This window comes from Phoenix dactylifera, unplaced genomic scaffold (assembly GCF_009389715.1).
Source record: "Phoenix dactylifera cultivar Barhee BC4 unplaced genomic scaffold, palm_55x_up_171113_PBpolish2nd_filt_p 000409F, whole genome shotgun sequence".
In the NCBI taxonomy this organism is placed as follows: Eukaryota; Viridiplantae; Streptophyta; class Magnoliopsida; order Arecales; family Arecaceae; genus Phoenix; species Phoenix dactylifera.
The window spans coordinates 377982-394066 of NW_024067850.1; the positions used below are offsets into that span (position 1 = coordinate 377982).

The window sequence follows — 16085 nt, forward strand, 5'->3', positions numbered from 1 at the left end:
GTGTGGTTACTAGTGAAAGTGGTTCTTCAGCAGTTTAAGCCAGTCATTATTTGGATCATGTTATAATATTTCTGAATTAGTTCACTCCATGATATCTACAAATCTACTGGGCTCTTGATTATAATATCATCTACTTTGGAGTTGGGACGTGGTCTGGAGGCCTACAATAATATGAGGATAGCTAACCAAATTTATTACTCCTTTATCGTGCTAAACTCATATGTCCCATTGTTCTAAGATCATAGTAATCTTCATACTCTTGGAACTCTAGTTGTATATCAAGTTTGATTCTGTTGCCAATTGATCTGCAAAATTCTCCTATATGTAGTGAAGTTTTTTCTTTATTCTACTTGAAGAATTTTGCCGGATGTATTAGGCTTTCATTTTCTTTTGTCCTTTGACATAATTTCCAATAAACATCTAGCCCTTCTAACAAGGATTTTATCATTACTTTGCTCGTGTTTTCAACTTAATGGACATGACTGCTTATCTTATAAGAGCTTCTTTTGCACAGATTATTTTACTTCATAACTGCTTGAAAGTTTTTGTACAGGACTAAATGTGTCTCTGTGTTGCTGTTTTACCTTTACATGTCCTCTTCTAATATCACACTTCTTACAGTCATACCCTGTATCATGTTAGGCCTTTTCTTCCATGCAATTGAATTAAGAATCAGATATCAACTAATTTCACCATCAAATTTTGGTTGTACTAATGTTCTCAATTGCTTATTAAAAACTAAAAAATCCATTGACAACATAAACTGAAATTAATGGGTTGAGACAAAAACTTATTACAATATATCAGCTGGTATCCTGTTTCTTTGAACAAAGCAAACTTATTCTGATATATCATTACAAAAATAATAAATAACTCTTACCTCTCTTGTGCAAAAACTATGTCTGGATTCCTTACATGCCAGCAGCAGCTGTTACAGTTCCCCTTGCATCTTTCTGCTGAAACACTCCAGATGAAATCTTTTCCACTGGTCCTTTTCATATACTTCATTCCAGCTATGTGTACCCCATGAATATGAAATCTTCTGCCAGACACCTCTGCAGCTGATGCCTCAATGAGTCCAATCATAAACTCCCCAACGGCCCCATTATCTTCCTTTGGATCTCTGACCTGAATCAACATCAGCAGAATAAGACACTGCCTGCTTATTTCCTTCCCTTTACTCCCCTTAACATTGGCTTTTATACTCGGTCCCATCTGTATCCTCAAGCCTTCTAAAACCAATCCTTCCATCTTCTCCATTGCATCCAGAAGAATGGCCTCCAAGAAACCATTTTCAGGACCCACTAAAACAGGCTTGCCTTTGCGTTCGCCTGTCCTGCAGCCAGTTATATTGGCCATTGGCATTGATTCAAACAGGCTATTGAGCAAATCCTCCACTTTCATTGATGCCATTCGACATAGTACCTACAAAAACTGCAATATTTTAGGTAGTTTAAATTGATCAAGCAAGTAAAAAAGGGAAAACGAAAAAGCAAATAAAGCTTTTTATATGTAGCATTTTATTTTCTATTTTATCTTCTTCCTCAGTGCACCTCAGTAGCAGTTGTGGCATTCTCAGCAATTGCAGGCACAGAGAATTGCATGACTAATCTTCCCCATGGCCTGCCCAATCTCTTGATTTCATGAAGGTAACTCCCATCTGATAGCTTCATCAGCTCTGTGCCAAGATATTCTTGTGCTTTTCCTGTCATAGAGTGGAGGTGTTCTCTTTGTCTTTTCTCCATGTCCAGCCACTTGTCTATCCTACGAAGTTCTTGTTCAAGTTCTCTAGCTCTTCTCCAGTAGGCTAGAACAGCTGCTTCACGATCTCCAGAAAAATTTGTAATTAGAGGAGCTGAGATAGAGTTAGAGGTGGTCTCTTTTTGAGAAATGACCTGCAAAGAGGGTTTGGGTTGAGGGCATGGTTGGGGATGGGAAAGAGAACGGCAAAGGGAGAGGAAAGACTTGATCTTTGAGCAGCCGATAGGCGCTACTACGGGAGGGATATGTTTCTTGTCTGACATTGGGAGTCTCTCTGCAGTATGGCAGCCTTCCACCACTGCTGGAAGTTGAAGCTTTTCTGGGTTCTTTTCTGCCCGTTGAGATGTTTGGTTAAATGCCATGCTGTTCGATTTTTCTGTTACGCGCTGGTTTTGTGGGTTGTTGCGCTTTGATAGGCTCTTTAATTTAAATTTCAAATCTCTATAGACGCAATCATTTAACGGGTATCTCTCTCTCTATAGGTAATGTGCGGGCTTTCCTTTGAACCTGATGTATTCTAACTTCTAAGATGGTCTCCATCATATTTTTAAGTGCAAATCATTACCAAGAAACGTTCGTTAGCGTCCGAATTGCAAGGGTCAGGTTCTGAGGCCTACAATCTCATGTAGATTTGGCAACGTTCTTCTAGTGGTGCGATTGATATTATTAGCCGGATCGCCGGTTAAGTGCCGAAGGCCGCTCCTCAAAAAAAAAAATCTTTTTTTTTTTGCTCAAGTGTTCGGCCCATCCATGTTGATTAGGCCTGTTGCTTGGCAAAAGGAAGCAAAAGATTATACTATATATTCTTTAGAGATTTGTTTGGTTTGCGGTAGAGCTTATAGCAGGTTGGGCCTCAGGGCTAAACTCTGTTTACTTTTAATTAGGCTATAGGCTGGGTTTATTTAAAATTTAATCTTTTTTGTGTCCAAACCCAGCCCACGACTAGATCTAGTTTACTTTACGATGATATATTTCTAAAAATAAGCGTATTTTTTGAAATGACTTATGTTTGATTGAGCATGTAAAATATCTTTTATAATGTTAATAAATTCTTTATAATACAAAATAAGGACATAAGCAATTAGGATTAAGGGTATTTTTGAAAAAAAAGAATTTTATTCTGATTTCCAACCTATAGAAAAGTGGGTTTCAATTTTCTACGTATCTACTCATAAGGTTATTTCGGTTATTTTAGTTTTAAATTATTTATTTTTTAACGATGTTAGATGGTATTGGTATATATGCAAAAAAAAGGAAGGATATATAAGCAAATAGTAATTTTACCAAAGTATTCATATAATTTTATATATTTAGGTGGGTATACTTGCAAAAAAAAACCCTATATTTATTTATATGAAAAAGCTATTTTTCTATCTCTCATTTAATACCCCCAACCAAATATAAGCCATTTAATCTTTTTTTTTTGTTTACCACACTTTCCTTTACTTCTTTCTACAAGCCAAACAAATCCTAGATATCGGCCTCTAAAGCATGTGCATTTATATTCGATCATGACTGTGAACAATATTGAAAACCGGAAACTACAAAATATGCACACTTACTAGATGCACAACATTATGAGAATTAATAAGATAATTACCTAACAAAATCAATATGAACAAGAAGAAAGGTAGATCCATGTACACCAGTGGTGAAAGAACTTGGGTAGTGTGCACATTTTTCTTTGCTGCTGCGGATGCTCATGTGAGACCTAATCAACTTGTGATCGTTTCTGATACGACTGCAAGTATAAACACATGTGAAGGTGTTCAAGCAAAATCTCCCCCCCAACAAAAAAAAAAAAAAAAAAAAACAACACGCACATGGATGCGTGCACACATATAAAATAATACATGGGAGAGAAATGATGACACTTCATTATATTAGTTCGATAATTCTTGAAAAGCAATGGTAGACATGTGTGCCCATGTCGTGCCATAGGAACCGCCGATGCAGGCGCCAGCATCCAAGTTTTGGTTGGACCACAATAAATAAAAAAAAGGCAAGGTTTGCATGTGGCTCACATTCGTATGTGCACGTATAGGTATTGCATTCCATGTTTTTAGAACTTATCTCTTCTCCCAGGTAATCATTCCCTCGGCCATTCTCATTTATATATATATATAATATACGCATATTTTATAGTTGATGATATCTTTATTTCTTTAATAACTGAAAGGCATGCTTAAAGCTCGGTAGAAAGACCAAACCCAGATTAGATTAGCTTCTTTTCTTTAACAATTAGAAATAGCGTTGGGAGGAAAAGAGAGCCCCAAACATTCGTAGCCTCCCACTACTAATAGGAGCCTGAGCTGGTGCCACAATGGAACCTCTCCTTCCTTTCAGAGTGCCGGGACTTGCATTAAATGGCTAACGCTCATAATCTTTATTCCTTTGATTCCCGTACAGAATCTTTTTCCTTTATGACCGGACACTCTCCTCCGCAGGTATACGACTGCTCTATTTAGAACGTAGCCGGAGTCTACTCACCGGAAGGGACACACCCTCACGTGCACTGCGGTACCACGCCTCCTTTCATTTATATAGTATAGGTCATCTCTCTTGCCGACGAGGTCCACGTAACACAATTAACACGTGCGGTGGCGTAAGATACGGGATGCGATCAGCTTTAACTCCCCACATCAAGTACTATAAGTCTTTTTTTAATTTTTATAAGATATCCCATCAAGTTTGACCAAATGAGATCTAAATATGTATGCTAGACTATTGCGAGCATCAAACTAGTTGATAAGATACGGATAGAATAAAAGATAAATAGTACGAGTCCAGGGGGAGAAGATGAAATGGATGAAGATGTAGCACTAGTCTATAGTAAAAAAAAAAAAAAGAAAAATGTAGCACTAAATTATGTTGAGATGTAACACTAGGTTACAGTAAAAATATAAATTATATCTATTTTTAGGATAATTGGCTAAGATAAAAGTAAAGATAAAAAAATTGATTTGATTGATTATCGAAATATATTTTATGGAGTATAATTTTATTTGTTTATACAAACATACAAAAACTACCTACAAATACAATAACTATCCATTGTGACTATGACTTTCCACGTATGATTTTTATTTTTGGTTAACTGCTATCAACCATCTTCCTGCTATATACAAGCATGGTTACTTTGCAACTACTAGGCCAATAATCCTGCTTCATCAATCTTTAACTTATCCTGATGTAATTTGTGTTTGCTGACTTTCATCTACAAAATAGTTTTCTATTCTTGAGAATATGAGACCGGTATTTTTGGCACGGTTTTTTAACATATGAATTGAAGACTTAATCATTCGGTCTAGTTTCCATTTCAAGGCCGAATTCTACCTGTTCGGTCTAGGTTTCCACCTATATATGATTTCGAAGCCGAACTCTATCCAATCTTAATTAGAGTCATGCAATTCTTGTCTGCTATATTTTTTTCAAATTTTGTCTATGTAGCAATTTTCATTTGCTAAGTTATATAGTTGAGGTATGGTGCAAATAGAATTAAACTACGATGTTGTCCATTTGACCACCATCGGATGGACGATAGGATCACCAAAGGCTTCTCGGCGTCTCGTTCCATCGGGATCAATGATAAAATATGACAGCGGATCAGAATTTGGACGGTCATCCGTGCTTTGTGAGGTACGTACGGTACGGTACTAAAGAGAGAGGAGAGGGGGGGGGGGGGGGGGGGGGGGGGGCAAAGAGCACCTACGACGCAAGTGGAACTAGACCGTGAAAAAGGAACGGGAAACAGGAGGACGAAGGAAGAGTAGCGGGACCTGCTTCCGCTACGTGTCGCTTCGTCCATACCCGTGTCCGTCGCCAATCCGCGCCCGCATGTCCAATGCTCTCATCTCTCTACAATTCCACGGTCACTCCTTGCGTTGACCCAATCGGAAATCAGAAGTCCTCGCATAGTAATTCTGTTGTGTTTGTCTTTTTTGGAGAGCAGCTTTAGTTTAATAAGTTGGGGAGAGGTAGCGGACACTGCCGACTAGCTGGCCAGGAAGGCCGCACATACGGTCCTAAAAAGCCCTTACGGTCCTAAAAAGCTCTTAGTTTTTTATGGGACTATGTATATCTACATAGAGATAAATAGTATTGTGGACTGAGTGGTCTTCTATGTTGCTTATTACTTCGAAGGATGTTGCAGATTGGACGATCTCTTATATAGCTTATTACTTCGGAGGATTTATCTGGAAGAACCATACGTCCGCCCTCTTTTTTTTATTATTTTTTTTAATTTTACATACTGTACCTACACTTTTTGTGTTTGAGGCGGCTATGTACCAGAAAAAAAAAAAAAGGAAAAAAGAAAACTCCGGCCTATCCACGCTCCTAATTCCCCTAGCTTTATATTTCATTAAAGTCTTCTTATTTTAATACAGATTTAATTAGGAAACCTCGTTACTAGTGCGCTCTCTCTCTCTCTCTCTCTCTCTCTCTCTCTCTGTTCTCGTGGTCTTTTCTTTCTTCCTTCCCGTAACGTCCCTCTCTCTATATTTGTGTCTTCCTTTCCCCGACCCGCTTGCTGCTCTTTTCAACTGATAAGTCTCTTTCGTTCATTCTTGCCGAGTGTTCTTTATTCCCCGAATAGCCCCCACAGACGAACTACGGAAATGGACGCTTCTCCCAACTGGCTCGCCTTCTCCCTCTCCCACCAACCCGCTCTCTTCGGAGCCTTCTCCGCCGCCCCTCATCACGGTCAGTCTCTCTTCCCTTCCTCACTTTTGTTCTTTAGTTAAAGGAAATCTCGAACAGGCTCTAATGGCGTTTTTCTTTCTCTATTATTTCCCTTTACTTTTGGTTTGGCTGTAGGCGGAAAGGAGAAGATGGAGGAGGGCGGCGGCGGTGCTGGAGGTGACCAGGCGATGCATCCCGCGGAGGGGCCGAAACTAGAGGACTTTCTCGGCGGTTGTGGAGGCTTTTCCGGAGGTCATGCGGCTGCGGTAGAGACGGGTGCCAGCGGGGGTTACGACTCCGACCTCAGGAGCATGGCCGCTGGATTCCTGCAGAGTTCCATGACGGAGCGTCCGGATTCATCGGCCTCCATAACGGCGGCGGTGGCGCCAGACCAGCCAAGGAGGGCGTCGGAGACCTTCGGGCAGAGGACCTCCATCTACCGTGGTGTCACCAAGTAAGTATTACACTGAACGAGAGTAGAGCACAAGCCCAAGACGGGAAATAAGAAATCTTCTCTCTCTCTCTCCCTCACTCCCTCTCCCGGTCTTGGAATTTGAGGGGTATTTTGAGCAGGCATCGGTGGACGGGGAGATACGAGGCGCATCTTTGGGACAACAGCTGCCGCCGGGAGGGGCAGAGCCGCAAAGGCCGCCAAGGTACGCCGCTCCGGCTGACTTCAGCTGGCCACACCGGGCTCGGATCCTCGCCGGTGTTTCGTTTGCAGAGTCCACTGACTGAAACGTGCAATGATCTGTCATTCCGTTACCTCCTCGCCTTCATTCTCATCTCGACCCATCACCGCCGCCACCATCTACTCCTCCACCAATTTCCCGACGTCTTCTACTCCTCATCCTCCACACAGATAGACACGCGCCATGTCGTCCTCGCCTCCCACCTTCTGAACTTTTCCGACCTTCATCTTGTGCCGTGGATCTCCAATCTGTGATCAGGCTCCCATTATTTATGTTTATATCCGGTGACATGATTCCATCTGATCGACGAAAAAAATAGAAGAGAAGAAATTAGCAAACCACACGATTTCCGTCATAACTAAGAAAGCCGTGGAAGAGGGGCCGGGAAACAATGGAAGGGAGCAACGAGGATAGGGTTATAGTAGGATCGGAAATATAAATATGTATCCGATATAGAAATATATATATTTATATTTATTTTAAATAAATATGGATATAAATTAGATACCGAAAATATGGATATTATTTAGATAATTAAATTTTATGATCATAGAATCAAAAATATTACTATAAGTGGATGCTAAATCATGTTAATAATAAGTTAAGATGGTCATTTTTTTTAAATATATAAAGTTAAATAAAATTATATATTGAATCGGATATTTGAATACAACATGAATAGTTGTTTATTTATATTTATATTTATTTGTTTTATAATATAAATATAAATATAGATGTTGATATAAATATTAGTTGGATATTCAAATTTTTATTCCATGATCACAGCGCGCTTTCTAATTCGAAAAAAAAAAGAAAAAAAACTTGACACGTGGTACGAATCCAGATATGTGTCGGACTCTGAGTTGAAGCACCGAGAGGATCCGAACGAGGGCCTCCCCTCCAGGACGCGCGGCCTGCGCGCTCCTTGGCTCATACCTACCCTCCATGCGCAACTTAGATTATTTACATCCAATGTTTCTAACATGCGCTTCCCTCATTGTCTCTTTATGCTTTGGCGCCTTCTGATTGGCTTCTGCACGTCTGTTTGCTGTTCGATAGTCTACTTAGGTGAGGCTTTCTTTCAGTGATTCATTTCATTTTTTTAAAGAAAAAAAGAGAAAAAATATATAAAAACCAGAACCTAATTATTCACTATTTTTTTGAAATGGAAAAAATAGGCGGCTACGATCAGGAGGAGAAGGCGGCGAGGGCGTACGATTTAGCGGCGCTCAAGTACTGGGGTCCCAATGCCACGACCAACTTCCCGGTGAGTGATGGCACCACCTCCGCCTCAAGGGCAAAATGGGATTTTTTGGCTCAAAATACCTCATTGTACTCTTCGTATCGTAGGTGTCTAACTACGAGAAGGAGATGGAAGAGATGAAGAATAGGACACGTCAGGAGTTCGTGGCATCCCTCAGAAGGTGTCCTCTTCACGTGACAGTCGCGCATTGCATGCACGTATATATGTAGTGTTGACGTTGGGTTTCTATCTCATTTTATCTTCATGTGTTAATTTACAGGAAGAGTAGTGGGTTCTCTAGAGGAGCCTCCATATATAGAGGAGTCACTAGGTTAGTCGAATTATCTTTTTTCTTAAGTGGATTGGAATTTATAAATCCTGTTAAATTTAAGTGCTATGTTGATTAAGTTATATTTTCTTGCTTGCATGGAGAATACTTCAGACACCACCAGCATGGCCGATGGCAGGCAAGAATTGGGAGAATAGCTGGAAATAAAGATCTATATTTAGGAACTTTTAGTAAGTGTCTAAACTTTGAACTATTTCGTTATGAGTTACACCAGCATTTTGGCTTATTAACTCAATTGTATTGGATATTTTTCTTTTTTCTTTTTTATTTTGCTGCGTCTCTCTTTCGTTTTCTTCTAAATGAAAGTGAATGGGCTCTGTTTAATCTGAAAGAAACGAAAAGAAAAAGAAAAGAAAAACATTTGTAACGGATGGTTTGATTATTATTAGGTACACAAGAGGAAGCTGCAGAGGCTTATGACGTTGCGGCAATCAAGCTCCGGGGGCTCAATGCGGTGACAAACTTCGACATGAGTCGCTATGACGTTGAGAGCATCCTGAACAGCGACCTCCCCATTGGTGGGGTATCTAACAGGACCTTCCAGACCTCGGATTCATCATCGGCATCCTCGGAATCCAATGCCAGGCATCAAATTGGTGGGGAGGATTCCATTACCCTGGCCTCATCAGAACGGGGCCAGGACAAGTGCTCTTTACTAGCTCTGCAGCAGCAGCAGCAACAGCAACAGAGAAATCTGACGTCGGGTTTTGAAGCGTTTGGTTCTGGTGTTAATGTGGATTTCTCTGCTGCTGCTTATGTTGGTGGTATTGGTCAAGGGAGAGTGGGGACCGTTGGGTGGAACGGTCGGATGGTTCAACAGCAAGAGCAAAGCCAGAGCAGGAGTTGTTCTTCAGTACCTTGTGCTACTCCTATCACCATGGTGGTGGGCTACGAGGGTTCCGGTTACCGGGGGAGGGAGGGGGGGAGCTGGGTCACGCCACCTTACTACTACCAACAGGGTGCAAAGCCTACAGTCGCAGCCTTGCATGCAGCCCTTTATCGGATGGAATGATGTCCTTTATGTCATGCAATGATGTCAATGTGTGGGATAATGAGGGAACACTGCATGAGCATGCAGAAAGAAAAAGAAACGCGCAGAGAGAGAGAGAGAGAGAGAGAGAGAGAGAGAGAGATGATTTGAACTGACAAGGACAGAAAGGAATAGGCAGACTTGTGGTGGACTAACATGAAGTCTAAAGTTTTGCTCATGGTCATGTTCCTTTGCTTTGTGCCATTCCTTTCCTGACATGATTCTATACCATCATCATCAGCTTAGTATCGACACGAGACGTTTAATTATGTCTTTTCCTTTTGGCCAAGTTATGCTTAGCTTCTATTCAGCGACTGAGAAAAGCCCATCTAAGATTTCTTGTATGTTTTTAAATTACTGATATTTGAAACTCTTTCAATTCTCTGGTGAATGCATTAAAAAAGTTGATACAGTACTGTTGGTTGAGGTTATCTCAACGTCTGTGGGCACGTCATGGTGCACACGAAGGTTTCATGCTAAAAGGATTCTTTTGACTCGAATGCATGCTCACTGCTTCTCTCCTCTTCAAAGAATCATCCCTCGTCACTCTATCCCCTCCTCGTGACCATCATAACGACTGTCATCACTCTTATCACCACCACCATCATAGTCATCACTACCACCAATATCAGCACGACCATCATAGCCATAGCACCTATCACCACGATCAACTATACCACTAGGACCACCAATATCAACACAACCACTGCTATTACCACACCCATCATCACCATAACCTCAACACTATTGGCACCTCACCGAGCGAAACCCTATTCCCTATCTCTTTACAAGCCCAATTGACTACCACTTGCATCTTGCCTCATGCCAACGACCCCAAGTGTATATAAGGCTTAGCTTTGCTTGGTTGTGCTTTTACTTTAGCAAAATGGCAGACAATCCAACACTCTTTTTGTCAAAAGGAAGAAATGGGAAAAAAGAACAATAAGGATATATGTGAGAGAACTATCATAAGAGAAATACAACAAGAAACTCACCCAGGTTAGACAAATGTATCACTACCCTAGAATGGGCTTGTAACCGCTCTCATTATACTAGCAAACAGCCCCTTCTTAATTACAAATAGAACCAAAATAAAATACAATCACCAAGGATGAAAACAAAGGTTCTAAGCTGCATCCAGGTTTAAGTTGTATCTTTCACTCAAAAGAAATGTTGATCTTCCTTCGCAACATCGACCATTAGATCGTGCTCTGCACAAACCTCTAAGCACTTCGAACTCTTTCATTCATAGGCCTTTACAGATCTCGGAGTGACCATTGCATGATCCAATGGTAGATTCGTGCGAAAAAAAGATGAATCCTTCTTTTGTGCGAAAGATACAACCACCATGTCGACTCCATCCATCTATACGTTCACAAAACTATAAAGCTCTCGACTCTCCAAGTAAATATAAAAAGCCCATTAATCAAACACCTCTACACCTCTAATATTATAGTTGCTACTAGCGTAAGTAGTAAGAAGCTATTCTGAGAGCAAGGGGTGCAATTGAGGCGAGCCAAGTTAAGAAGCTAGAGGCTTGAGCTTGACTTGATTCAAAATACTCCGACTTGAAACTTAAATCAAGATCGATCAAGCCTTAATATCCAAGCTTAAACTCAACTTGATCAAGAAAAACGATACTCGAAATCGACTAGATTTGACTCGACTCGAATATCAACCGAGTTATACTTGAGCTCGAGTTCAAGCATGAATTCGAGCCTTAGTCATAATAAAAAATATGATTAATATATATATATATATATATATATATATATATATATATATATATATATATATATATATATATATATAAAACTAGCTTTTGAGCTAAGTATTTTTGCTACTTAAGCCCAATAATAATTGAGTCTAGTCAGGTCGAGCTTGGACTTGAGCCAAGATCATGCACCACGTGCCTCAATGACTAAGATGATGCACCTGATCATCATTAGTGTTGCGACACAAACCGCTACGTGCTTTCTCTTCCTCTTCTTGGCTGGCAACTTGGTTTTTTAATTCTTCTTTACTTCTCTATATCTAGATAAAGATCAGTACCTTCTAGCCGAAGGTTGAGAAACTTGCCAAATGGCGCCCTTTTTTTTTTGGTAAAATAGGGAGCAAACTGCTGCATTCATATATAAGAATAGCAATTACATGCAGCACCATTAATACAGAAACCAATCCCAAAGAAAATAGAATTACCAACGTACATCGATATAGAAAACTATAGTTCCCAACCTGGAGAATATAACCAAACATGATTACTGTACAGGAAACAAGAATCCTGTTGAGAAGTGAAATGTTAACACGGTAGAGCAGAAGCCTAACACCAGAGGAGCCTCTACAGTAGACATGATAGAAATCAGGCTACAAGCTAAGAGCCGAGCTAGCTATAGAAGAAACCATATGGTATGCTGGGAGTTGATTGAAATGATAACTTAGCCTCTGAAACAAAAACAATCCCTTATAGGATGTGTTGGCCGAAGTCCTGTGCTGACAAAGTAGCTAGGTTGTAGATGCTGTATTGAATGATAGAGCAATGGAAGATTTCACTTGAGAACAAAACAATTATGAGTGAGGTTGTGAGTACATGGTCATCCCAGGCCATTAGATAGTCGATAAGAGGAAACACATCTAGTCTCTTGAACAGCTCCAGAGTGCAAAAAAGTATTAATGTTGATAACGGACAGATGTGATGAACTAAAATAAGTGTCAAACTGAAGTGAAAAAGCCACAGAATATTTGAACGAGTTCAAGAAGAGCAATAGGTGTCCATAGCATACGCACCAGCCGGCCTGCAACATCCTGACACTCATTATGAGTCACCTGACCAATAGGAACATAAGAGTAGCTGTCAAAGATTAGAAAAGCATCAGATGATGAGTGATAGTTAAGGTCAGCATCCATCATCTGTTCCAAAGATGGTGCACACTTCTATGGTCATCAATTAAAACAACAAATAAATCTGCAGGTAGTTCATTAGAGAAATTAAAGTTGACATCTCCTGATCAGGCTGACTATGACAGAAAGCCAGCAGCTTGATTGGCTTTGCGGTAAATGTGAGACACCAAAAACCGGTGTAGTTGATTTCCAGTGCCAAATGTCATTTATTAGAGGGAAATAGTGACACCTACATAATGACGAAGGATTGGTTATCCATTTGTTAACAGTTAGGAAATCTCCTTCCAACCAAAGGTGCTGTGCCTGCAATTCAACGACGACAACATAAAGACCTATCCAAGTGGCTGTGAGCTCAGCTTGAGAAACTGAGGATAGAAGTAGTTGTCTACCCCCAGCTTTAATAACCCGATCTGTATAATTTTGAATAACATACCCAGCTGCAGCTTTGGATTCTGTTATGGCAGCATCAAGATTAGTTTTGAAAACTCCCAAGGGAGGGGACAGCCACGACACTAAGATGTTGTTTGAGTTAGTAAATAAATGCTGAGCACCAACCCTAGTACGTTATTATGCTACTGAACAGGGGGAACTATAAAACAAGAGGTCTTTCTACACAGTTGAGTGGGATAAGGAGTCTGCTGGAAGATTCTTTCATTACAGGCCACCCAAATCAGCCACGCAACACAAGCAAACAAGGCTCTCGTTTCTGCCTTTACCTGGACGATAGAGATATACTCTATTGACGCCGGCAAAGGCTGAGGAAGAAAGCCATGCCTGCGTATGCATTGTTGTTAACCCCAGCAAGTAGGTATAAAGGAATACCGAATAATCACATGTTCTGAATCTTCTACCGCTTATTCACAAAGGTCACAATAGAAACATCCTTCATTTATGATACCTCTGCTATGCTGAAGTTTTTTGGCAAGGCAATATAACAGTCTGCACCAAAAGATTTTTACCCTCATTGGTATATTCAATTTCCAAATCCATCTGAAATTGTATGGAGTTATAGCTGGTACATAAGGCTTAACCAATCCATACATGTCTTTAATAGTGACTTGATTAAGCCTACTAGTTCCCCAACAAAGCTGATTAGACCAGTTTCCTTGCGCAAGGGGAAGGCAACAAATCTGGTTCATCATCTCAGCTGAAAACAGGAGGCCAACAATTTCCGATTCAATGAGATTTTGCACATCCATATCCATGTTGCAATGTTCAACATTTAATGGAGTAGGCCACATCAAGAGAAGAGTGATGGATAGCCATGGGTCTTTGAGGATATTTATACTCAAGCCCGTCCCAATGTTCCATATAAAATGAAGGACCGTACTCTCCTCCAAATAGGGGAGCACCTTCGTAATTTCCAATAATTGTACCAAGTGCCCATAAAATAATTCTTAGCATACACAAATTTGGCCCATAATGAATTGGGGCTGAGAGTGCCTTGCGCTGCAAGCTCACGGAGGAAGGCTTTGCATCTATTAGTTAGATTGACCCCCAGCCCCAGCCCCACCCCCACCCCCCAGGCTTTGCATCTAGTAGTTAGATTGACAATGCTGAGTCTCACCGTCCCCCACGCACAAGAAAGCCCGGAATTCCCTATCCAATTTAGCAAGAAATGCCAAAGGTACTATAACCGGAGATATACAATATAACGGAATCGAGGACAGCGCAAACCAAACAAGAGTTGCTTTTCCCGCAAGAGATAGAGCCTTCCACTTTCAGTTCCCAATCCTAGCCATCACCTTTTTCAATAGAAATTGAAATCCGAAGTGGACAGTTGCATACCTGATAAAGAAACTCCGAGGTACTTCCAAATGCTCCTCCATTCTGTCACATAAAAGAGTCCCTTGATTTGAGATTTAAGTACACCAAGAGTTGAAGGGATAAAGATCATATGGAATTTATTACATTAATAATTTGGCCAGAGAGAGAGAGAGAGCAATAAGCATCTATGAGTGAAAATAAATATATACTATCCCCGATAGTTGCCCTTGTAATCAGCAAGTAGTCATCTATAAAATAGTAGGCCCTTCCCGCATCGACTGGTAAGCCCTAAACATTTGGTGTTGAACGATGAAATATAAAAATTCGAAAAAGATCTCAGAACACTTTACGAACAAGTATGGTGATAATGGATAATCCCATTTAAGACGTTGGGTTGGAGAAAACTAAGAAGTAGGCACCTCATTTATCGATAAAGCAAAGGTGGAGTTAAGCATGGATGCCTTCACCTGAATAAATTTGGAATGAAGCCCAAATTGGGCAAGCAACTTAAATAAAAAAAAGCCAATGGACACGATCATAGGTTTTTTACTTATCTAATTTTAACATCATCAAGCTCTGTGAGGATGAGGCCCATAATAATGAGTGCATCAACTCCTGACTAAGAAGAATTTGGGTAGTGGTGTTCTAACCATGAGTGAAAGCTCCTTGCTTCGAGGAAATAATGTTAGAATAGGCTTGAGTCTATTTACTAATATTTTGACCATTATTTTATATATGGTATTACACATGCTTATTGGTCTATAGTCCTCAATTCCTTCAGGGTTGCTCTTCTTAGGTACTAAGGTGATGTATGTTCTTTTTGAAGCATTAGGTATTTCGACAACTCTGAAAAAAATTTGAACAGATTGAATGACCTCCTTTCTAATGATATGCTGGAATTCAAAAAGGTTAGAAAAACTATCCAGCCTATGTGCTCTATCAGGATGCATTCTCTAAATAACTTTGACAATTTCTTCTTCTTCTACATGCCTAATAAAGGTTGCAATATGCTCATTGGTGATCTCTAGCATAACCATAGGTAAGTCAAGTTCATGCTGCACGGAATGTTCGGACCATCTTTGTTGAAAATGATCTAGCAGCATTTGACTAATCTGAGTTTGGTCCTCTACTATTTTCCTTTGGCTCATCCATAGTCTCGCAATTTTATTCTGCTTTCTTCTAATAGTTGTTGATTTATGAAAGAACTTAGTGCTAGCATCTCCATTCTTTAATCATATGATTCTGACCTTTTGTCTTTAGAACATTTCCTGCATTTGAAGGTTTCGATGATAGGCTCTTAGAAGGGATATGAGGTGCATGTGTTGTTGTTCAATGAGACCACCCTGTTGAGCTTCCATTATCTGTAACAAATGTATCTCCTCATATAACTGATGTCTCTTTTTAAATAAATTACCTAGACTTCTCTTTCGATGCTCAATAGCTTGTTTTGTGTTCTGAAGGAGCCTAGTCAACTTGACTCCTGATGAATGATGACCCTCATAATGCCAAACCTGTTTATTAAGCTCCTGAATGCCTTCATAGAATAGCCAAAACTTTTCAAATCTAAAAGATATTGGCCCTCTAGGTGTTTCCCTAATTGCATATAGTAGTATAAGGGAGCGATCAGAGACATATCTAGTTAGATGACTAAGACATGATTTA

At 40.1% G+C, this 16085-nt stretch overlaps 2 protein-coding genes across 2 annotated transcripts; one reads left to right on the top strand and one right to left on the bottom strand.

Annotated features, from left to right (window-relative positions):
- Positions 1 to 15: 15 nt before the first annotated feature.
- LOC113461173 lies at positions 16 to 2142 on the bottom strand. The gene is made up of 2 exons (XM_026800797.2): positions 1554 to 2142; positions 16 to 1425 (listed from the first exon to the last, which is right to left on the bottom strand). The coding sequence occupies exons 1-2, from the start codon at positions 2121 to 2123 to the stop codon at positions 877 to 879; spliced, it is 1119 nt and encodes a 372-aa protein (XP_026656598.1). The 5' UTR covers positions 2124 to 2142; the 3' UTR covers positions 16 to 876.
- Positions 2143 to 6327: 4185 nt separating this feature from the next.
- LOC103696173 (AP2-like ethylene-responsive transcription factor AIL5) lies at positions 6328 to 10258 on the top strand. Its single transcript, XM_026800795.2, has 9 exons — positions 6328 to 6465; positions 6580 to 6898; positions 7018 to 7100; positions 8196 to 8204; positions 8315 to 8403; positions 8487 to 8560; positions 8660 to 8710; positions 8822 to 8898; positions 9118 to 10258. The coding sequence occupies exons 1-9, from the start codon at positions 6381 to 6383 to the stop codon at positions 9738 to 9740; spliced, it is 1410 nt and encodes a 469-aa protein (XP_026656596.2). The 5' UTR covers positions 6328 to 6380; the 3' UTR covers positions 9741 to 10258.
- Positions 10259 to 16085: the final 5827 nt, after the last annotated feature.

Bases quoted from the DNA above. Each gene is read 5' to 3' on its own strand.
- LOC113461173 (XM_026800797.2), bottom strand. From the start codon at position 2,123: ATGGCATTTAACCAAACATCTCAACGGGCAGAAAAGAACCCAGAAAAG. The intron at 1,426-1,553 runs GTGCACTGAGGA...CAGTTTTTGTAG, and splicing joins ATGCCACAACTGCTACTGAG to GTACTATGTCGAATGGCATC.
- LOC103696173 (XM_026800795.2), top strand. From the start codon at position 6,381: ATGGACGCTTCTCCCAACTGGCTCGCCTTCTCCCTCTCCCACCAACCC. The intron at 6,466-6,579 runs GTCAGTCTCTCT...GTTTGGCTGTAG, and splicing joins CTCCGCCGCCCCTCATCACG to GCGGAAAGGAGAAGATGGAG. The intron at 8,404-8,486 runs GTGAGTGATGGC...TTCGTATCGTAG, and splicing joins ATGCCACGACCAACTTCCCG to GTGTCTAACTACGAGAAGGA.